General features: G+C 44.3%; 2 protein-coding genes and 1 pseudogene across 2 annotated transcripts; 2 read left to right on the forward strand and 1 right to left on the reverse strand.

The window, feature by feature from the left end:
- The first annotated feature begins 12632 nt into the window (after window positions 1-12632).
- On the forward strand, window positions 12633-14460 carry LOC127773883 (transcription factor LATE FLOWERING). The gene is made up of 2 exons (XM_052300102.1): window positions 12633-12750; window positions 12983-14460. Exon 2 carries the CDS (start codon window positions 13066-13068, stop codon window positions 14314-14316), a length of 1251 nt encoding a protein of 416 aa, XP_052156062.1. The 5' UTR covers window positions 12633-12750; window positions 12983-13065; the 3' UTR covers window positions 14317-14460.
- A 3764-nt stretch (window positions 14461-18224) lies between these two features.
- LOC127773879 (uncharacterized) lies at window positions 18225-20725 on the forward strand (annotated as a pseudogene).
- A 1580-nt stretch (window positions 20726-22305) lies between these two features.
- On the reverse strand, window positions 22306-23889 carry LOC127773880 (uncharacterized). Its single transcript, XM_052300097.1, has one exon. It carries the CDS (start codon window positions 23887-23889, stop codon window positions 22306-22308), a length of 1584 nt encoding a protein of 527 aa, XP_052156057.1.
- Window positions 23890-24276: the final 387 nt, after the last annotated feature.

Here is a 24276-nt window from a genome sequence, read left to right on the forward strand (position 1 = left end):
AGTCATAGTCCTAGGTCTTTAGTCAGCTTCCTAGAAGATTCACCCAAAATCTTCATAGACTGCGACCAACAGTCAAGCTCACAAAGGTGAGTTCTTTCAAGAATGTTCTGCAGGACAACATCTTCGCTAATTAAAGCCAACAGAACTCATTAAGGCATAGCCAACCTGCCTTGCAGCTCACGAGAGTACATGCATCTTCACTTGGAGAGGGTATATCATGGTACTCTCCTCTAGTTTACTAATGATTTGTTCTTCCCAGGATCTAATTCACGGGATCTCCGATCACATAGACTGGGTTACCACCATAGTATAACTCACATAGGTCTCAAACCCATTTCATTCGATGCATTGTCTATCACATTTCGTGATAGTCCCTTCGTGAAGGGATCTGCCAGGTTTCTCGCTGTTTGGATGTAATCCAACGTTATAACTCCGGAGTTTCTTAATTTCCTGACAGATTTCAATCGTCTTTTCACATGTCTAGACGATTTCATATTATCCTTAGAACTATTCACTTTGACAATTACCGTTTGATTGTCACAGTTCATAAGGATAGCCGGCACCGGTTTTTCAACAATAGGCAGATCCATTAATAGATCACGCAGCCATTCTGCCTCAACAGTAGCAGTATCCAGTGCCGTCAGCTCTGCTTCCATGGTTGACCTCGTCAAAATGGTCTGTTTGCAAGACCTCCATGAAACAGCACCACCACCCAGTGTGAAGATATATCCATTAGTGGCTTTGATCTCATCCACATCAGAGATCCAGTTAGAATCACTATAACCCTCCAGTACCGCAGGATACCCAGTATAGTGAAGCCCCAATTCCACAGTACCTTTCAGATAGCGCATTACTCGCTCAAGCGCACGCCAGTGATCATCTCCCGGATTAGAGGTAAATCGGCTCAACTTGCTCACAGCAAAGGAGATATCAGGCCTAGTTGCACTAGCCAGGTACATCAACGAGCCAATAATTTGGGAGTATTCCAGTTGATTCCTAGCAATTCTCTTGTTCTTGCGAAGCAACAAGCTAGGATCATAAGGTGTTGGAGAAGGCTTACTATCAATGTAGCCAAAGCGATTCAAAATCTTCTCCACATAATGGGACTGCAAGAGTGTAATCCCATTCTCACCTCTAATTAGCTTAATGTTTAAGATAACATCAGCTACTCCCAAATCCTTCATATCAAAATTTTGAGACAAGAATGATTTAACCTCATTTATCACATCAAGGTTTGTCCCAAATATCAGTATGTCGTCAACATACAAGCACAAAATAACTCCCTCACCCCCACTATGGCGATAGTACACACATTTATCTGCCTCATTGATTGCAAAGCCTGCAGATGTCAATGTTTTGTCAAATTTCTCGTGCCATTGTTTAGGAGCTTGTTTCAGACCATACAAAGACTTCAACAATTTGCACACTTTGCCTTCTTGACCTTCAACTACAAACCCATCAGGTTGATCCATATAGATCTCCTCATCCAGCTCTCCATTAAGAAAAGCTGTCTTAACGTCCATTTGATGAACGAGAAGACCATGTGAGGCTGCTAGGGAAAGTAGCACACGAATTGGGGTCAATCTAGCAACAGGTGAGTAAGTGTCAAAGAAATCTTCGCCTTCTTTCTGAGTATAGCCCTTAGCAACAAGCCGAGCCTTGTACTTTTCAATAGTACCGTCAGGCCTAAGCTTCTTCTTGAACACCCACTTGCACCCCACAGGTTTACACCCATAGGGTCGCTCTGTCACCTCCCAAGTCCCGTTAGCGATAATGGAATCCATTTCACTACGGACAACCTCCTTCCAGTAGTCTGCATCAGGAGATACATATGCTTATGAAATTGACTTAGGAGTGTCATCCACGAGGTACACAGTGAAATCATCACCAAAAGACTTAGCCGTCCTTTGTCTCTTACTCCTTCGAGGAGCTTCACTGACATCCTCCTCAGAGACATGTTCATGTGTATGTTCAGTTTGTTCTGGTGGTGTAATTGAACTGGGAATTATTTCAGAGGGTTGGTTCGAACCACTATGTGTATCCTTCATTGGGAAAAAGCTCTCAAAGAAGGTAGCATCACGAGACTCTATAATTGTACCAACATGCATGTCCGGTACCTCGGATTTAACTATTAAAAATCTATAGGCAATGCTATGATGAGCATATCCCAGAAAGACACAGTCCACAGTCTTAGGTCCAAGTTTGCGCTTCTTCGTTATTGGTACATTGACTTTCGCCAAGCACCCCCACGTGCGCAAATAAGAAAGTGATGGTTTTCTCCCAATCCATATCTCATATGGTGTTTTGTCCTTATTTCTGTTAGGAACTCTGTTTAACACATGATTTGAGGTCAACAATGCCTCCCCCCACCATGCCTTAGGCAGTCCCGCGGTGTCCAACATGGCATTCACCAAGTCAGTCAGTGTGCGGTTCTTCCTTTCAGCAATCCCATTAGACTCGGGAGAATAGGGAGGCGTCCTCTCATGTATGATGCCATGTTCCTCACAGAATAAGTTAAACTCGTTCGAGAAAAACTCTCCACCACGATCAGACCTAAGCCTTTTTATCTTTCTGTCAAGTTGATTTTCAACTTCTGCCTTATAAATTTTAAAATAGTCTAGAGCCTCGTCTTTCGTTTTCAACAAGTACACATAGCAAAATCTAGTAGCATCATCAATCAACGTCATGAAATATCGTTTTCCACCCTTCGTCAACACCCCATTCATTTCACAAAGATCTGAATGTAGGAGTTCTAGTGGTGCCAAGTTTCTCTCCTCGGCAGCCTTGTGAGGCTTGCGAGGTTGCTTTGATTACACACAACTATGGCACTTAGAACCTTTGACAACGGAAAACTTAGGAATTAAACACATGCTGGAAAGCCGAGACATCAAGCCAAAATTAATATGACATAAACGTGAGTGCCAAACATTAGCCTCATCATCCACACTGCCACAAATATGGTTCACAGACTTATTGCAGAAATCAGAAAGGGAAAAGCGGAACAGGCCTCCGCACTCATAACCTTTACCAATAAAATATCCATGTTTAGACACGACTACTTTATTAGACTCAAAAACCAACTTAAATCCGTCTCTAGTCAGACGGGAGCCACTAACAAGATTCCTGTCGATAGAAGGGACATGCTGCACGTTCTTCAGCTGCACGATCTTTCCCGAAGTAAACTTCAGATCTACCGTGCCAACACCATGAACAGAAGCATGTGACCCATTCCCCATTAGGACGGTGGAACCCCGTGCGACCTGATAAGAAGAAAACAATGAGATGTCAGCACAAACATGTACATTGGCCCCAGTGTCAACCCACCAATTAGTAGACTGATTAACTGAAAAAACAGTAGGTAAATTACCATACCCGCTTCCATCTCCAGTGTTGCCAATAGTCACATTAGCAGACTTAGAAGTCTGCCCTGCAGGTGCCTTCATCCCCTTGCGTTGTGGACACTTCCTAGCCAGATGACCAACTTGACTACACACAAAGCAAGTCCTCTCATCCTGATTAGGATTGTTGTTGTTCTTCTTCTGCTTCTTGAAGTTGGTGGTCTGCTGAGCTTTGTATTTCCCCTTGCTCTTGTTCTGGGCCTTGTGCACAACACTGGCACTAGACTGCCCACCATCGCCCTTAGACGCGGCATCCTTTTCCCGAGCTTTCTCCTCAACATCAAGAGATGCTATCAACCCCTCAACGGAGTATTCCTGTCTCTTGTGTTTGAGTGCAGTACCGAAACTTCTCCAAGATGGAGGTAATTTCGCAATAATGCACCCGGCCACAAATTTGTCGGGTAAGACACACTTAAGGAGTTCGAGTTCCTTAGCCATGGTTTGTATCTCATGAGCCTGTTCGACTACAGAACGGTTGTCAGCCATCTTGTAGTCATGAAATTGCTCCATGATATACAGATCATTGCTAGCATCAGTAGCACCGAATTTAGTATTCAGTGCATCCCACAACTCCTTAGCGTCGGTCATATGCATATACACCTCGACCAGACGATCGCCAAGAACGCTAAGAATGCATCCCACAAAGAGAGTAGTGGCTTCCTCGAATTGCTTCTGCTGTTCAGCAGTAAGAATTCCTTCAGGTTTGCCAGTACTCACCCAGAAGCATTTCATAGCTGTCAGCCACAGAGTGACCCTGATCTGCCATCTCTTAAAATGCACACCGGTGAATTTATCCGGCCTCAGTGCATCGGCAAAACCAGCCATAGTAAAATCACAGTGCCTACAATAAGGTTTTTGGATTGTTGAGATTATAGGCATATAATGATTTAATCTATTCCATAAATAAATCATGACATTACAGATGAAAACTAGCATGAACGCATCATTAGATCTACACATGTAAACTACACAGTATAATATGAACAGATCAAATATGCGCAACATATTGAACACGTACCGAGTTGACGGACAGACCGGCTGCTTGGTCGAAACTTTTTGCAAGCGTCTACGAAGGCACGAAACACGCGAGCGAAGAGGAAGACGAGCCGTCGCGAACGAACAGGGAGCAGTCGCGCGAAGCGCTTCCCAAAAACCTTATTGCCGCCTTCTCCCGGTGCAGGACGTCGAAGGCAGAGGTTCCGGAGACCTGCTCTCCCGATCGCCGGTGCACGCCGGCGAGCGAGATGGAGTAGTCTACGAGCGACGGCGCAGTACAGAGTAGGAGGCAAACCCTAGATTGATTTCGCGTGTGTTGCGTGAAGACGGCGGGTCGATTTATATAGAGAAGGGTCGCTTGATCAGGGCGCCCGCACGATCTCTACTGCGCGTAACCGAACCGGATAAGTCGCGCGTAACTTATCCGGACTCCATGCCGTTTGCACGCACCGGATTTTTCGGAACGTTTCCAAAACAAAAACGAATCCGAATTTGCAGCAAAACAAAACTGCAAAAGGAGGCTGCATCTGCGCAAGGGTGAGGAGCCAATTTTTCGGACCATTCGACGCGTACGTCGTGCGCGCGCCGCCGGCCCGGCGAGGCGAGCGAGCGCGCGCGTGTGTTTCCCCTCTTCTCTCCACCACACATGCTTCAAATGGCTAGGAGGGCATCCTCCCTTTTAAGGAGGTCCCCTTCTCCTAGAATAAGCAAGGTGGTACTAAACTCCACATGCATGCCATCCCATGAGGTGGGCTTTTGTGATTTTCCAAAGAATTAATCTTCGAGTGGGCTAAGGCCCATTCATTAATTCCAACAGTACTAGCTACTACTATACACTTGTACACGTACATGTGTAGTACAGCCTGCAAACCGTGCACGTGGATTGATCTGTACAAGAACCTAACAATTTAATTTCTTTTTTCCCTAGCTTACTATCACGTGTAGCGTGTGCTGAAAAGGATTGGGGGTAGTATGACCTAATGTATAGAAGCAAGGTTTAGGAGAGTGAACTAATGTGACTTTTGGAATTGAGTTTGTTTAACAATTCAGATCCACTTGTATATACTAAGTAAAATTCATGCTTATAGTATGAGCATATACACCACTAGTACAAAAGCGATGTCTAGTGCACTAGTATTGTAGGGGCACTACAAGAAAAATGTTTTGTAAATACATTTTTCTAGTACTATAGAAACACTTTTCAAATGCCTTTACAATACTATAGAGGCATTTCAAAAAATGTCTAATAAGTGCCTTATGGTGACGAAGAGGCATTTTATAAAATATCTATAAGGTGGTAGAGGCATTTTCTATAGACATTAAATTGTACCACAACCATATGGAACCAGTAAAATGAGAATAAAATATTTTCCCTTGTTTTTGCCAATCCTTGAACTCATGATCTCTTATTCAAATAATTGAACTCATGATCTCTTGAACAAATCATTCTTATCTTCAAGGCACTAACCAACTCAACCCCATGTCATTCATTGTATATGTTTATGCCTTAAGTTACTTATATTTAGTCATTTAGTATATTTTTATTGTAAGAAGTGTCTCTACAGAGTTTAAAGTGTCTCAAGCAAACGTCTTTACATGTTAGACACATTTTAAAGTGCCGAAAGAATGCCTCTACAAGATATAATCTAATAAAATGTGTTGAAAATATTTCTAAAGTGTCTCTAGAGTAAAAATTTTCTAGATATTTTTGAAAGTGCCTCTATAAAGTATCTCTACGCTATAAACTACTGATCTTAGAGGCAATTTGCAAAATGCCTCTACAAAAGTGTCTTTATATAATGTTTTTGTTGTAGTGGGGAGAAATTATGAATGGCGTATAAGTAATTTGTTAAACCACTAGCCTCCACGGAACCCCTCCTCTTGCCTCGTGTCGTGTACGTTGCTGATCCCCTTCCCCATCATCCACCTGAGGTGGTGCTGCACCAGTGGCGGATCCAGCGCAGAGGCTAAGGGGCATAAGCCCCCTACTTGTTGGATCTCTATGGAAAGAGAGGGTTATCGTTTCACAACTCTAGCCTAATATATCACCATGGCAGTGAATGAAGGGGTCGTTCCTATGGATGTTGGTTTCGCGTGTGTCATCCGTAATATAGTTACAGCTTGACGGTTTTACTATAGACGTTGGGCCGTCATCTTACATCAATCACTGAAGGATGAAGTAATGGGCACAAAGTTCCTCTTCCCAAGCCTAACGCTAAGTCGTTCGCCAGTTCCTTTGCTGAAGTCGTCTCAACTATAGGCTATCTCTAAGTCCAAGGCGATGTGGTTGCTCAGTGGAAACCTCCTCTACTTCCATTGCCATTCCCTTTCTAGCCACCAGCTCTTCTCCACCCGAGGTGATGTCTTCCTAAATGTTTGCGTATGTTTTGGGTATGCCAGTGTACACCGATAATCCATGGGTTCACCCTGATGTGGGATAATAAGAAGTGGCGTCTTACCATCTATTACTGATGAGAAGAAAATTTATGAGAGGACCGTTCTCACATTGGCATGATACCGTTCTGGTATGCCGCTAATAACAACAATAAATATGTAATTTAGGCTCATAGCTCGATATATATATGGATCGGAATTAATTAATGTACCACACGAAACTAGAAAAAGTCAGCTAAAATCAAAGATGACACGAGAAACTAACGTACACATGCTACCTTACCACTCACGCCATAGCTAAAGGAGTACTACAGTGTAAGGCCAAAATATGCCGCATACGCTTACACTTCCATCGCCGGCTAGCTGAGACAACGGTGCAATGCAGTGATTACCGGCCGGTAGTGCGTCAATTCAAGCCAACACACGACCAAACATTTCCATGTAGGAGTATAAATTTAAGTCTCGTACATCTGATTAATTGACGGTCGTTATTCTAGCTAGCAGCTGGCTCTCAAATCTCATCGGTTCAATTAATTCGTCTACAGTATACTAACTACTCGTTGATCATGCATACTCCCTCCATACTCGTAAAGAAAGTCGTTTAGGACAGCGACACGGTCTCCGAAACACAACTTTGACTTCTTATTTCTATAAAAATATTTATTAAAAAAATTATATATGCATACTTTTATGAAAGTACTTTTCAAGACAAATCTATACATATAATTTTTACATTTTTAAACTCAAGAACTTAAAAGTTATTCATGATTTATATTTTTAAGGTTTGACTTAAACATTGTCCTAAACGACTTCTTTTATGAGTATGGAGTAGTATATATCTACTCGATCAGAGTCTGCATGCATGTACCTAACGATTGTAAGCTGGCGTTTTTAGCCAACGCAAATTAAGACTCCTACTATATAGGAGTATATGTTAGCGGCTAGTCTCTCTAAAAAGATGACAGAGTGTTAGATTAATAGTTAGGATTTACGGCCTATCTTTTCGTTTATTCTTATACTTATCAGCTAAAATTTAAATTTTCAACATTAAATTTAGAGTTGATTTTAATAACTTTTTCATCATAGTTTATTTTTCAACATCTGTTTTTAGATCACTAAGAATATATATATAAAAGTTTTATTACAAATTATTTTTCGTTTGCAAATATGTTGTTTGACTTATTTCTTAAATAAGCTAAATGATGGGACTATTAGTTTTCTATGGGATGGAGGGTGTACTGGTCCATGCAGCTGCAACATGAAACCGGCCGGTCGATCGAGCAAATAATACATGGGTCGCAGCGCTACTGTGCACGAGAGCGATTGAGCCTGCACGCATGCAGTAAACTGTGGTCCAACACGTCTAAAAAGAGGCCGTTTTTGCACGGCGCGACGACTGTGGCATTGCCTACCTATAGTACAGCCCTACATATGCTAAGAAAATTTCGTTCCAAATTAAGATATATTATATGATACATCATCGACACCCAAGTGATGAAAAACACACACCATTCATACATATATATTTTTTAGAAATAAGGTGTTGTCTAATATTTAAGTACATCGACAAAACGATATATATACATGTATATATGTCGGATTAAGTACGGGTATAGAAAACAATTCAGTCTAATCTCGCATGATAAACCGTTTAATTACACAGCCACCTATAATCTATGGCAAGTGAAAAATCAATTGTTTATATAGTCGTAAAATCGATCGTCTATTATAGTCTTATTAGGCCAAGTCCTAGATTGACCTACTATTTTAAACCACATTTAAAACATGATAAAAAAATGAATACAATATTATCGACTCATAAAAAAATGAGTTGTCCATATATTCAACACAACTACCCTACCATCCTACGTGGATCGGTGTATGCTACAGTGCATCCGATAGCTTATACCACTTCAATTAATGCATATGCTTCCGTTTCCATTTGACCAAATTAAACGAAGTGTTCGTGGTACAAACGTACGTTCCTTCAATTAAATTCGGAAATGATTGCACTAACGGGCGTACTTTCTCCGTCCTAATTTAAGTGTAACCTAAGTTTTCGCGTCCAACTTTAATCATCCGTCTTATTTAATTTTTTTATAATTAGTATTTTTATTATTATGAGATGATAAAACATTAATAGTATTTTATACGTAACTTATATTTTTAAATTTTTAAAAATAGTTTTAAATAAGACAAACGGTCAAAGCTGTGCACGGAAAATTATGACTGCACTTAAAATTAGACGGAGAAAGTAATTAAGTTTACGTTAGGTGCTAAAGTAGCTGTCAGAACAACACGACAAGTCGGTACAATATTCCTATGAAGTTTGTCACGTCAGAGAGAGAGTTATGGATCAATACGTGTCGTCGGTTGCATTGCATTTGCAATTAACACGTCCATCAATATGTAACAGAGGTACATCAAACGTACTTAAAAACACATTACCTACAAGCCTAAAACTAGCTAGCCATCGACACTGTTAGTGCAACATGCATCCAACAGCAATGCAAACAAATACAACTAGATATGTTTAATACTTTATCTTGCATGAGTAACTAGAAGGTCGTATAATTAACCATATAAAAGTACATTGAAACAAAAACCAGTAGATATCACTTTCTTCATTAACATATATGACCTTTCTATAAATGCAGCTATAGTGTGGACTTTTAAAGCTCGAAAGTTCTTAAAATATTATCACACATTCTAAATTTGGATAAAAGGATAATTAGCCACTGTTGTTTCCCTTCATCTTTTGAGGGATTTTCTCTGAAGTTGTTTTAGAAGGGAGATTTTCTCTGAAGTTGACAGTTACTACATGAACAACCATCTGAGATATATAGAACGCCAAGTAGCCACGTAGGATATATATATATATATATATATATATATATATATATATATATATGTGTGTGCGCGCGCGCGCGCGCGCGCTGATGAGGATTGAGGAGACAAGAGAAGGAGGAGATAGTATAACATCATGTCACCATTAACAAGAGAAGGAGGAGATGATTCACCTTATTCAAAAATTTATTTATTTATTACTTTGCTATAATTTATTTTGTCACTACAACTTACAAGTAGGGGTGGATCCATCGTGGGTGCTAGAAGGATTCGACTCTCTCCTACCTCATTGGATCACCATTGATAGAATGAGTTAAGGAGGGGGGCTGAAGGAGGAAAAAGAAGATGAGCCCTCCCTCTAATCATCTATTTTATTTACAAATGATCGAACGTTTTGTTTTCGCTGAGTCGCTGACGGACCTTCACTCACTTGTCACTTAATCTCTAATGGGTAACGAGGGCTCTACCGGTCAGAGATTATATATAGTCCAAGCCCGTCAGATGGACGTAAGTAGAAAAAAAATCGTTAGAAAAAAAAAATGGACTAGTAGATTGAGTAGAGACTCGTGGCATGCAACTGTCGGAGGCGGCAACCCACGTACCGGCGGCCAAGCTTCCGGACCCTCGCGCGGCGGTTGCGGCCGGGGCCGGCCGGAGAGACGTACCGGAGACGCGTCGCGGAGACGGAGCCCCCACCGTCTCTAAATGCCGCCGCCCTTTTGGTACTTTGATGCTGCAGACGTACGGCTCCCAATTCAATTCTCATGCTGTTTCCATTTAATTTTCGTATACAGATTGCCAGGGATTCTGATTAATTAAGTTTGTGGTGATCTTAATTAGCCCCCCCCGCCCTGCTACTGCTAGATGTTCCTTTCAAATACAGAGAAAAAGTCGCCTGGTAGATGCGAATGTGATGGAATTTTGCCGGAACTGAATTTAATTATGAGTTGGTACACTTGAGGGGGGGATGATGATCAAATGCTGTAAACACTGTACTTAATTTTGCATGTTGAGTGGTGCTGTCGAGTGTAAACTGTATGGTTGCTGTGCTATGCTGCAATGGACAAGAGCAGTAGGATGTGTCTTGTGACCACAGTTGGTACGTAGTACGTGATCCTTTTTTTCTGATGATATGCATGGCTGCAAACTGAGACTCTGACAAAAGAGATAAAACTGCGCATATGTTTGGAGTAATGTGCTATATATGTAAGCGTTATGCTGCTAATTAAGCTCGTGTGAAGGCACACCAAACATATGCATCTCAAGCAAAGGAGATAAAAATTACGAGTGCTCCTAGTATTCTTCACACAGGACACCCAATAGATGATATTCAATTGACAAGAGCGTCATGTATGATCTATCTGAGTATATCTGACCATAGGTAACAGATATACATAGACTTTATCAGCTCCAAGGCAAGTAGCTAGCAGGCAACCAATTTGTGAATGATATATATTATTCGCTTGTGAATTTTTCAGTGGATTTCTTTGGGTCCAACTTGTGGTAGATTGGTGGTGGATGCATGTGTACCGGGAAGCAGAATTTTCATATAGTAATTAATTATAACCTGGAATTAATGAGAGTAGACAGTGGAAGTTCATTACAGTATACTAGTATAGGATTCAAGATCCATGCAAGCTCGATCTCTGTCTACTCCTTTTGTACTGAGATTTTCCTTAACTTTTCAATAAAAAGGCAGGGTTCTTAGAAAAAAAATAATAATGAGAGGGCCACTTGATTTTTAGTATTACAATTCCAAAATGGAGGGCAATATATGTTACCATGTGCCGTATGCACTAATTAATCTGAAGCTTGACTACTTCAGTGGTACTGGCTAACCTTTTCTTTTCTGAAAAATGAACGCATGCATGACGAAAAAACCGACATCTTGTTACAAAGAAATGTTCCATAGTAGCAGAGTACTGTACATCTATCATGGATTGTATTTAAATAATGGATGTAAGTAGACTTTGTGTTCTTATCTTGTCCTTTGTTTATTAATTCTTTCTGAAGAAATAGGAATTCTTATCTTGCAATCGATTGTGGTTACATATCCTCATCAATATGTGGTCCTCTCATCTTATCATGGATATGATGCATGTACATATATATACTTTGCATTGTGTGTGGTTCCTTCCCTTTTGAATCAAGAAAATAATATCAAAATAAGTATCAAGTAAGGACCTTGCTCTGCATTACCGTTTGCTTGTGTCACGGATTTGTCTTGTTTCATCTGTTTCAGAGATGTGTCCTGCCTTCCTTGTTATCTTGTTCTTTTCAAAAAACGGACAGGAAATCTTGATGTCTTCCTGGACCAGCTGCTAGCTAGATTCAGCTTGTTGTAGTTAAAAACTACTGCTGCTGCTACTAAATGTTACAGAAACTATACAAGTTATCGTGCTTAATCATTAGTCCTGTCACATGAAGAAACTCCAAAGTTTCATGTGATGTAGTACCAAGTCCCAACAAAAACTACCAGATACAGTACAATCCAGAGATAAGTTACCTCAACTCAACCAGACAAGAAACAAGAAGACAAGCAGAAGAGGGCACTGGCAATAATATTCATCAAAGCAATAAACTGGAACCATTTCCACAGAAGTAAATTCAGAAATATTTTTTAGATAATACTGAGAATCTCAGAAATCTTAGCACAGTAAGATATATACGGTCTTTAATCTAACCTTGCAGAACAAAGAAAAATAGCTAGTACAGTAGTTATCACCTAAATTGACTCGACTCAAGAGCAGTCAAATGTAACTGTCAATTAGTAATTAAGCGAGTGAAATCGTTGTGCTAGTACTCTCTGCTGTCCCCAACTGATTGCGCCCCACATAATGCAAGAAAGAGATAGAGAGAAAATGACTTATCTTGCTTTTTTCTAAGGAAAAAGAACCAAATTTGGCCAGCCATATGGATTAGATTTAGCCCACTGCTAGCTCAGAGCCGCCTATAAAAGACGCCCATATGCCCAGCCATCCCACAGGCAGAGGACCATCCTAGCAAACGCTGCACTTGTGCTCAGTTCGTCCCCATGCTACACCAATCTCTTCAGAATCTATCTCAGATCGGCACTTACCTATAGCTGAAATGATCAGATATCCTCACTAATCAGGTACTCCCAAGATGCAATAAAACACTATTTCTTTCCTGTTTTTGTTCTTCTTCTTGATTTCTACTCCGTTATGTTAATCTTGGCAGCAATAGATTCTGTTGGGCTAGATATATATCTAGCGTATGTTGATCAGCATTTTTTGGTTGGGAGTTAGATTCTGAATTTATTGCTAATCATGCAGTTGCATACTCTTGCATGTGTTTCTGCTGACACGAGCTCATTTAATTTGCAGTTAATTGCAGTGGTAGTAGCAGCAGATAGCTACAGGCGAGTTTAGCTAGCCAATTTGGAAGCCTCGCCGGCGGCGACCGCGTCATGTACATGGACGCCTTCGGGTGGAGCGCGCCAGCCGCGCCGTGCCAGCCGAGCTGCGGCCCCGGCGGCGACGACGACGACGACGTCCTCCTCGCCGCCGTCTTGGGCGCGAGCTTCGAGCTCCACTCCCTCGTCGACGGCGGCGGCAACGGCGCCGCCGGCGCCGTTCGCTCTGACGATGCCTACGGCCTCGACGTCGACCTGCCGTCCCACCAGATGAGCCTCCTGCGTTGCCAAGATGGTCTGAGTGCTCTTCACGGCGACGCGTCCCCGACGGCGGCGGCGGCGGCGTTCCTTGACTCGGTGGATGTGTTGCCAGTGCCGGCCATCGCCGGCGCGACGCACGACGACGGCGGGCTCCTCGATAGGTTCGCGTTCCCGAACGTTGCCGAGACGACGACCGTGCAAGCCGCCGCGTCGAACACCGCCTTCTCCGGATACAGCAGCAACACCACCGGCGGCGGCAACATCTCCTCCGGCGAGTCGAACACCTACACGGAGGTGGCGTCGACGCCGTGCGCCGTGTCGACGACGACGACGACGACGGCTCTGCCCCCGTCGAAGCGGAAGCTACCAGAGAAGTACCCCGTCGTAGGCACATCATCAACGACGAAGACCACGACGACGTCGGAGACAGCCGCAGAGCGCCGGAGCACCAAGAGAGCGGCCGGGGGCAGCAGCAGCATCACGTTCGGCGGCGGCCGCCACGGCGCCGGTGCGGCGGCGGCGCTGCTCGGCCTCGGCCGCGGGTACGAGCCGGACACGGAGGCGATAGCGCAGGTGAAGGAGATGATCTACCGCGCGGCGGCGATGCGCCCGGTCACCCTCGGCGGCGCCGCCTCCGCCTCCGACCCGTCATCGGCGGCGCCGCCGCCGCCCCAGCGGCCGCGGCGCAAGAACGTGCGCATCTCCAGCGACCCGCAGACGGTGGCGGCGCGGCTGCGGCGGGAGCGGGTGAGCGAGCGCCTGCGCGTGCTGCAGCGGCTGGTCCCCGGCGGCAGCAAGATGGACACGGCCACCATGCTCGACGAGGCCGCCAGCTACCTCAAGTTCCTCAAGTCGCAGCTCGAGGCGCTGGAAACCCTAGGGAATGGCAATGGCAACGGCAACCTGTTGCACCATGGCTACTACACTGGATCAAGAAATGCTACTGCTACTGCTGCTACTGGTTCTAGCAATAGCACTGTTCTTGCATTTGGGCGAGATGGACTTGCTGGCTTTGTGAAATCCAATAGGAATTTGCAATTGTAGTACTGTGTACCATGCATGATTCATGCATGCATGCAAGGTGTGTATTCGTGTGAGTGACATATATATATTTTATACATGCATGAGACAAATCTCTTGCTGTTCAAGCTGATAAAAATTAATGCTTCATTTTTACCTTTTGATCGATTGAGAGGATTTTATATGATTAACAGTGTGTAACTAGGGCTGAGTTCTTATTTTACTTTTCCGACTCATCTCCCTCGTATTTTACACGCACGCTTTTTAAACTGCTAAATGGTGTGTTTTTTTTAAAAAAAAATTATATATGAAAGTTACTTTAAAAAATTATATTAATATATTTTTTTAATTTATGTTAGCTAATATTTAATTAATCATGTACTAAACGCTATTTTGTTTTGCATGGTTCGATGCAGTAATAACGTATAGTACATGACATTGACATGAGTAAATTAATCAGTGATCTCTTTTTTGCTCAAGTACTTCAATTCCAAGGGTAAAAATGAGAGAGAGAAAAAGGTGTATGCACTTTCTGTCTGCCTGACATCGCCGAACTTTTTCCATGTTGGAAGATGCAAAAAACCATCAGAAAGACCTGCTCCTTTTGTTGCTAAAATTTAACAGCCTTTTTTTTGCAATGCATGCATGCAACGCAAGCAAGCAAAGAAAACACAAAGTAAAATTGGAATCATGATAGTTCTGATGATTGATTACTATAGCTACCACCCCTACACATCTCTGAATTGGAATCATGCCACATATGATGTGAGAAAATTGGACAGGAATTGATCAGACACAATTGGGACATGTACATATCCATGCTTTGTGTCCCTTTTGACATGATCATCTCTTCCTGGGTGTTGTTGCTGTCGACCATGCATCTGGGCTTGAAATGTGCCAATGTGCCATTGGAATTGGAATCGAAATCTTTGATCTTTTGCCGGCTGCAGGGCACTGTAGCATCTTGCATTTGCACGCCTTTAGCTCGCTTTTTTTTGTGTGTGTGGGTTAGCTAATTGAGCTTAGCTAGGGGAATAACAAGATGAGAAACGGAATGCATATGTTGGTGTTGGTGTATCGGTACCACCACGCTTTGGGCTGCCCAATGCCAAAAGACATTCCCTTTGGGCCTGACCCCCATGTGTGGCAGTGTACCCCTGTCCCCTCTCTCCATTCTGGAGTACTACACCTCGTTTGCTGCCAAAGCTTGCTACCTTGAGAACACCACCACTGTGCACTGACCAAAGCTGCTGCTGCAGCAGCATTCTTCAATTCAATTCCTGTGTGCTAATTGCAGTATGCCCCTCCATCTCTTTGTCTCTGAAGAATTCCCTGTCTCTGAAGAAGTCTGAACCTTTTCTTTCTTTTAAACCAACCGCACCAAACGAGACAAATACGAGGTTTTATATATTGCTATAGTAGAAAAAAAATATAAAATTATAATCCTAATAGGCTAAATCATAAAAGAAAAAAAAACACAACACTACGAACTGATGTCTTCTATACATCAGCTTGAGAAAAGAACCGACACCAAACCAACCATCGCTATGCGTGACCGATCACCAACATCTCTACAACCGTGTATAGGTGCACTTTGAAGTCTGAACTTTGAAATGTATGAGGAGTATTATTGTTCATGCTTCTCTCTATCTATCTCTGAAGAAGAAGAAGTCTGAACTTTCACCTGCAGTTTTTGAGGTGACATGAGATGAGAGTTCGATGCAAGTTTCCATGGTTTGATCACTCGCATGCATCATGCACTGCCGGCACCGCGTTTTTCTGTGCGTAACAAACTCGTGGCGTCATGGCGAAATTAAAGGCCGGCGAAGAAATTGAAGGGGGCTGTTTTGACTGGAACGATCGAATCAGAATTCAGAGAGCTGAATTTTGGGCGCGGCTAGCTGTTCATGAGTGTGTGTATATGTATTCTTGTGACGGGAGATGCAGCTGTGTGGCTGGCTGGCTGGCTGGGCAGTTTGATGATGCTTGCAAACGGCTTTGCTATAAATTTCAGGAACAGATCGGCTTACGTTGTTTTGGTTACTTATTTATTTCTGTCCGTTGGAGAAAACGCACTGCTGATTCAGACCTGGATCAGAGTGATAAAATTAAACAACTGTTAATTAACTATATGGAGCTAGCCCAACAAACTAGAGTTGAATATATATATATATATATATATATATATATATATATATATATATATATATATATATATGTATGTATATATATATATATATGTATATATGAAACTCCACAGGATATTAATTGATACTGTATTGTTCTGTGTAGGTGTTTGTTATGGTTACGTTTAAATATATAGAGTATCTTAGAGTATCAGTACGACTATATTCTTGTCAGACATGCTAAGTTACATAGCTGATGGCCTGATATATATATACACTGCTATTTTTTTTTAACAAAAAACTAGCTTGATGTATATATACAGCAAGCTGTTCACGTTTTGTACTGTTGAATACACTATTTTAGATTGTTGGCTAAGACTTTATTTCAAGTACACTGTGCAAAGGTCACAGTAGATTTAATTATAATATCCGTACCAACTTTTGTATGCTTTATATATGTAGAGCCTGTTTATGAGGACTCTGGATATGCTGCTCTTCTAGGTGCACATCGTGGTTCATGAAGAATATAATCTACACTATCCGTATCGAAACAAATATAGAAATTTTTAGATAGTGACACTTGTATATATCATGGAGGAGGTTAGAAGGACTTGTTTGCATTCTCATAGCAAGGTTAATAGTACCGGCGACTGCTGGCTGCAACCGAGTACCACGTCCAACAATAGACAGCTAATCTACAATGCATACAACAACAGGCAACACTTCTTTACTTTTTTTAATCGAGCTAGTGTCTACTCCAAAAGGAACTAGCCAGTATTTCACGTCCATATTCATTTTTCCATTGGTTGTTGTGAGAGCAGGTGGGCCCATGGTAGGTAAAATGCATAGGCTCGCGCGAAGAGCCGGCGACTAAATAGTCGCTCGCTTTTCTCTCTGCAATTTTTCTTTCTCAGCCACATATACAAAAATCATCCTATGTAAGCAGGCTATTAGCCCACTGTTGTACCTGCTCTCAGGGTAGGTGTGTGGGTGGGAGCAGACCCGGAATTGGTTGGGATGATAATAAAGCTATAGGGTTTGTTCGACTGCCCTTATTTACACTGTGTTGCAGCTTATACGACGATATTTTATACGTGCAGCATGCGGCAACAAAGAGCAGCCGAACAGACCCATAGTTAGCACATGTAGTTTATTAATAAAATTTAGAATGAAATTTAAATTCTAGAAGTTGTTATTTTTAAGACATGAAATACTCTACAAAGAATAAAAACATCTTAAGGAAGAATGTCTATATATGGAGATAAAGTAAAGTAGCAATTTAAACTAAAATTATATAAGTACTAGGTAGGTAGGGTTGTGAAAGAAACCATATATCTTGACCGATTATCACCCCTACACATGTGACTCGAATTTTCTGATAAGAATCAAGCTACTCGTATACTCCTTGAAGGAAGCATAAAACAGTTTGTATGCCCACACTAGCAGCCTACTACACTAGTGATTAAAAAACAACGAGCTTGTTCTAAGCAAATTTCCCATTGGTTCATTCTATCAAAATCCCTTACAAACAATGCTTTTAACTGTGATTCTTTAAAATCAGTTAGAAGTTACTGGAAAACCAAGATGAAATCACAGTGCTCTAATTATTTGTATCTTACAGATAGATGACAGAGCTTGGGCTTCTCGCTCTTGGAGAGGGGGAGGAGTTGGGGGTAGCCCACAATATCAGGCCCATCTACTGTGAGATGGGCTGGATATCGCAATATTAGGCCCATCAATGAAATCTTGCCAAGTTTCACCCATGGGCCTTCCACATTTTCTATTATTTATTTTTTTAGGCCTAATCCTTCTTCCCTACCGCCTCGCCGTCGCCGCTCGCCACCGGCGCCGGAGCCGGCCGCTGGATCCGCCAAACCACCGGCGCCAGAGCCTCGGCGGCCTCGCTTCCTATCTTCCTCCTCCCATGGCTCCACTGGATTCCGGCGGCGTCACCGCCTCATCGCCCCTCCCCCCCGATCCCCAAAGCCACCCGTCGAATCGAGTCCGAATAGTATGAGCAGCTGCGGCCTCGGTGCGATTCCGGTTCGGATTCCAGCTGCGGCCCGCGGCGGATGCTATCTAGTCGCGGCCGCGGGGACGCCATTGCGATCTCAGGGCATCAGATGCGCGCGCCAAACCCCACGCCGCCGCGCGACTCCGCCATGGCTAGGAGGAGGAAAGGTTCGTCCTATCGCCGCCGCCGCCGCCGGCGGCGGGCGCCCGCGGCTTGCGGCGACAACCGCATCGACGACCTGACGGACGATCTGCTGCTGATCATCCTGCGGAGGCTCGACACCCGCTCCGCGCTCGCCACCGCGGCGCTCTCCAGGCGCTGGTCCGGCCTCGCGCGCGCGGACCTCGAGGCTCTCGATTTCATGGTCGGCGACATCCTCCCGCCGCGCTACCACCGGTGCATCCAGCTCCACGAGTCCGCCAGTGGTGTGTTCAATGGCGCCGACGAGCTCAGAACCATCGTTGCTAGCATCAGGCGGCACGAGCGCCTCGCCATGCGAAACATGGTCGCCTCCATCAACAACTTCCTCGACGCCGATGATGGTTTTGCCCATGGCGACGGCGGCGGCGGAGCTCCACGGAGGAGGATCAGTAGGCTGCGGGTGGAGTTCATCGCCACACACTACCACGACTGCATCAACCGCTTGGTCGCCAAGGCTGTTGATACTTGGGGAGTTGAGGATCTAGAGGTTCTTGGTAGGACAACGTATTGGCGACATCATTTTCAGGATGCCCACATCTTCCGTCGCCATGGTCTCTGCAATGACCCGCACAGATCCCGTTTGCGAAGCCTGAAGCTGGTGGACTGTGATTCCCCCATTGCACGGGTTCCAAGCTCTCACCAAGCTGGTCCTGCAAGACTTGCGGGACTCCACACCCGCGGCAGCCTACGAAGCAGTGTGTTCAGCTCATGCCTACAGTTGCAAGAGGTGCACCTCAAGTCCTGCCCCTGCAAGCGGGGCAGTAGTGTTTTCGTTGATGCCCCTAGGTCAATGATCAGGCAGCTTGTTCTGGAGTGTTGTGGCGTCCCTGGGTTTGAGCTGCACGCTCTGCCAATGCTTGAGAGTATAGCTGTCATGCAGACCTGGGTACGGTACAAGCTTGGATCCTTCCCGCGCCTCGTGCGCCTGAACCTCAAACGCGATGGTCTCAGGCATAAACTTAACTTTTGCTTGCCTGCGAACTTGGATCTCAAGCCGCATCTTGGATTCACTCCAGACGTAACTGACCTGGTTATACGATTCACCGGATATGAAAGATGGTTTCGGCCTTCGTGCCCTTCGTTGCTGTTACCAAAGCTTACCAGGCTTCTGATTGCCGATGTGCCTTCATCATGGGATATCTCTTGGCCCCGACTCCTCCTAGAAGCAGCGCCATGTCTGGAGAGCCTTCATATCCATATTACCCCTTGGGAAGGAGAGACTTGCAATGATATTTTGTGGCAGCCATCCAAGTTGCAGCACAAACGGCTAAAGGAGTTGGTGATCATTGGTTTTGAAGGAACAGAGAGACAGATTTACTTTGTTAACTTTGTCATTGAAGTGTCAATGGTGCTGGAGCTTGTTTCCTTGCTCAGGTATAGCCGTGTTCAGGAAATAGGTTACTGGGACTGGAACATTGTGAGGCAACAACACCGTTGGTGTGATGAGGAGAGAGCAAAAATACTGGATCAGCTTGCTGATAAAATTTCTTGCTCAGCAACTCCAGTTCAAGTATTTCTTGAGTGATCTCTCATGTTTTGTATCCAAAGCTTAAGTTATCAGACCTAGTAACCTCAGGAGGCTTTTGACCGCTGCTGTGTCTTTTTACCATGGATGCCTAGAGAGTCTCTTGAATCCATATTGCCCCCTTGAAGTTGGCATGCTCAGCTAATAGAGTTGATGATAGTAGGATCTGAGGGAACAGAAAGACTGTTTTAGTTTGTTAATTTTGTAGTAGAAGTATCGATGGTACTGTAGCTTGTTGCTTTGTTAAAAAGTGAGCATGTATACATGGTTCATAGAGCCTGGGAGATGACTACTGATGCAGCAATACCAGATTTCTGATAGAATTTAGTGCTCAATTACTCTAATTCAAGTAGTTTTGGGAAAGCCTTCTCATCTATACTTTGTTAGTTACATGTGAAAGATGTCGAAAAGCGACTGTATATTACATGCATGATGTGGATATAGTTTTGCCTTTAATAAATTGAAATGTTGCGACTGAAATGAGTCCATGGTTTTAGTAGCATTATTGTTTTGTTTTGGTTGCCATCCTCTGTCCAAACTTCTGCTGAAGCAATTCTTTCAAAGGGAAGATGGAGAGTCCCGCTGCAATAGCATAAACCATCCTATGTGAAACAATTTGTTCAATGAACTGATAAAGTAATACCTTCCTCTGTTCTTATATTTTTTTTTAATAATATTCTACTGAGAGGATGGATTCCTACATATATTTAGATGCTTGCAGAAATATGTTCTTACCTGGTGAGAGTATGAGACAAATTTCCACGGGATGTGGATGGCATCAATCATGAAAGCTCTTGAACTGACAAGATTCTAAGGTGTTTTGCGAGTAGATCCACCCCTCTGATCTTTTCCTCAACCTCCTTTGTTTTCCCTCTTTTTTCAGGGGCCGCGTCTTTACTTAGTCGCTAGCTGGCGTATGTATTCTCTCCCTTTCCCACCCCCAGTGCTTGGTTGTAAATTGATTTTTTTTATAGCTTCTAATACAAATGACATGCAAAGTTTTTACGTGTTCGAAAAAAAAAAAACTACTATGTACAAACCTGAGTGGAATCACTATGCCTTCCTGTTCAATTCTGGTTGTTCCGATGGTTTTTAATCACATAATGACCATTTCCCGTCTATTTATTTTTTTGGTTGCTTTAACTGTTTATTACTGAATTGCCTGGCAGACTGCACATCTTCTTATAATCCATGATACTGCATTTCTTCTGTGAATGCGCAAAAATCTTACGCATCGATATATTAGCAAGGAAAAAAAAGATTTTACAACTATGATCTTTGGGGGGTTACAGGGAAAAGGGAGGGCACAGTGGACTAACTCGGAAAGATAACCGGACTCCTGAAAATAACAAGAGAAATGGAGAAAAGAGTTTGTGTCACATGGTACTGCATTTCTTACATGTGATGTGAGAACTCACGAGAACTGTATTGTTGTTTATTCTATTTTTTTGTTACCGCTTGAGTGTCAAATAATTATTTGGTTCTGATAAACAATGTTGGAAAAAAAATGTACATTGCGAAGTTGTGGTTACTGGCATTTCATACAGTGATTGAAAAGTGTCATTTTGTTAACCATGCATATTGGGAAGGAAAATTCGGAAGACTAAACAAGAACATATGTATCTATTATTTTGCAAGGCTAAGGAATTAATTCACCACATGTATGCAACTTAGGGTTCAATACGGATCCTAATCGCATACATCTCTTCACTATTAATTTCAGTAATGCAAGTACCAAAACTTACATCTTACATTAATTGTTTGAAACTTACAAATCTATATCACATATAATAAAATTAACATTGATGGGTGCAAAGCCTATAAAAAGTTATACCGAAGAACTTAATAAGAAACATAATTAAATCTTGTTAGCACAAGTATAATAGCATACTATAAGCTAACTATAAACATATATGTGGAGGAGATAACATAGGAGAGAGAATAAAAGCGGACTACAAATTTAATACGTTGTGTGTATGTGAGAGATGTTTTTTTAATGTGTATGAGAGATGTGACCAGATATTAATGATATAATATATATATTTACAGACAATTATTATATGAATAGACTATTAGATTAGCAATAGATAATTTAGAGCTATTAGTTGACTACACTATTAAACTTACTAGCTAGTCAACATGAGAAATCACTCCCGGACTAACTGAACCGGAATATCTGTGCAAGAAACTCTCTCACCGATCTGCTTCAGTACATCAGCTCTGTCCTCACTGCTCCAACGACGATCTTCACGAACAATGTCGTAGTCCCAGTAAACACCTGCATATTTGCACAGACTCACAGACTTCAGAGCTAATGATACCTCCATCACAAAGTTAACAAAGTAAACCTGCCTTCCCGTCCCCTCGAAGCCACTCATCCCCAACTCCTTCAGCTTCCTGTGTCGCGACTCGCATCGCCGCCACGAGATCTCGCCGCGGGGCTCGTCCTCGCAGGCGGCGACATGGACGTGGAGGATCTCAAGGCATGGCGCCACCTCCAAGAGGAGGCGCGGCCATGAGACGTCCCACGACGATGGCACGACGACCACGAGCTTTCGGAGGTTTGGCAGCGACGGCAATGGCGATGATGGCGGCGCATCCATCGTCGCCGCCCCGCGTCCGGTGAACTCCAGGAACAGCTCTGTTATTTCTGGGGTGTACTCAGCAATCTGCATCAGGTTCATGCCCCAAGGCATGGAGGTGGAGTGATGATCATGCTTGTATCGAAAGATGAGGTTCAGGCGTTTGAGGCATGGCATGGAGCCACGCTGGAACCATACGCAGGTCTGCACCACGGCCATCTCCTCGAGCTTTGGAAGAGCGTAGAGAATGATCAGGCCACCGCCGCAGTGGTCGAACACAAGCTGCTCGATCGATGAACACGGAGCGTTTACCCGTAGAGCGCCATCGAACATGCAGGATTTGAGGTGCAGCACTCGCAGCTGTGTGCAAGAAGTGAACACCGATTCGTAGTCTGCTGGACGCGTGGAGCTTGGCAGATGCTGCAAGACGAGGATCCTCAGAGCTTGGAACCCTTGCAATGGCGGGATCGTGCAGTTAGCCAGCGTCAGGCTTGTCAGAGTGGAGCTGCGGGGATCAGAGCAGATACCTTGGTGAGGGAAGATGTGGAGGCGATCCAGCGGCCGTAGCTGATGCGCGGGCGTCCCAGCAAGAATCTCGAGATCCTTGACCCCCCAAGCATCGATGGCCGTGGCGATCAAGCGGTTGATGCTGTCGGAGTGGTGATTGACGATGAACTCCAGCCTCAGCCTAGTGATCCTCCTCCGTCGATCGGGGTCGTCGTCGTCCGGCGCCGCGTCGAGGAAGCTGTCGATGGAGACCGCCATTTTCCGCATGGCGAGGCGCTCGTACCTGCCGGCGACGACCTTGACACCGTCGCCGTCGATGCCTTTAGTGGCGTGGGGGTGGTGGAGGAGGAGGTGGTCGCGGCACCGGTGGTAGCGCGGCGGGAGCACGTCGCTGACGAGGAAATCGAGGGCGTCGAGGCCGCGACAGAGGGAGGCCCAGCGCCTGGAGAGCGCCGCCGTGGCGAGCGCCGTGCGGGTGTCGAGCCGCCGCAGGACGAGGCGCAGCAGGTCGTCCGGGAGGTCGCTGATGCGGTCCTCGCCGCCGCCGACGACGACGACACCCTTCCGCCTAGCCACGGTGGCCGCGCGCGACGTCGCCGTCCGGCGGCGAGAGAGCGCGCCCTTCTTCTTCATCCTAGCCATGGTGGTCGGTGGAGAGAGCGGCGGCGAGCCGGCGAATATATGGATTCCGCAGAGGCGCGATTCCGATTCCGATTCCGATCGGAATCATGAAATCGAGTGGCCGAATCGCATCGGAAACGGCTGGGAATTGGATCACGGCAGGCCCACGGTACACGGCCCACGTACTACGGCCCATAGTCTACGGCCCACAGTCTACGGCCCATGTAGCGGCCCAGCCCATTAGTGCAAGCGAGGCAATGGCACGTTTTACCGCGGAGAGGAGCGCGGTGGGACGATCCGGACCGTCGATCTGCAGATCAACGGCGGAGGATGGGCCAGCGAGGCGCTGATAGGATCCGGATTTGGTGTGCTCATCCCGAGACGGGTCGAGAAGTGGGGGAGAGAGAG

This window comes from Oryza glaberrima, chromosome 5 (assembly GCF_000147395.1).
Source record: "Oryza glaberrima chromosome 5, OglaRS2, whole genome shotgun sequence".
Lineage (NCBI taxonomy): Eukaryota > Viridiplantae > Streptophyta > Magnoliopsida > Poales > Poaceae > Oryza > Oryza glaberrima.

Bases quoted from the DNA above. Each gene is read 5' to 3' on its own strand.
- LOC127773883 (XM_052300102.1), top strand. From the start codon at position 13,066: ATGTACATGGACGCCTTCGGGTGGAGCGCGCCAGCCGCGCCGTGCCAG.
- LOC127773880 (XM_052300097.1), bottom strand. From the start codon at position 23,889: ATGGCTAGGATGAAGAAGAAGGGCGCGCTCTCTCGCCGCCGGACGGCG.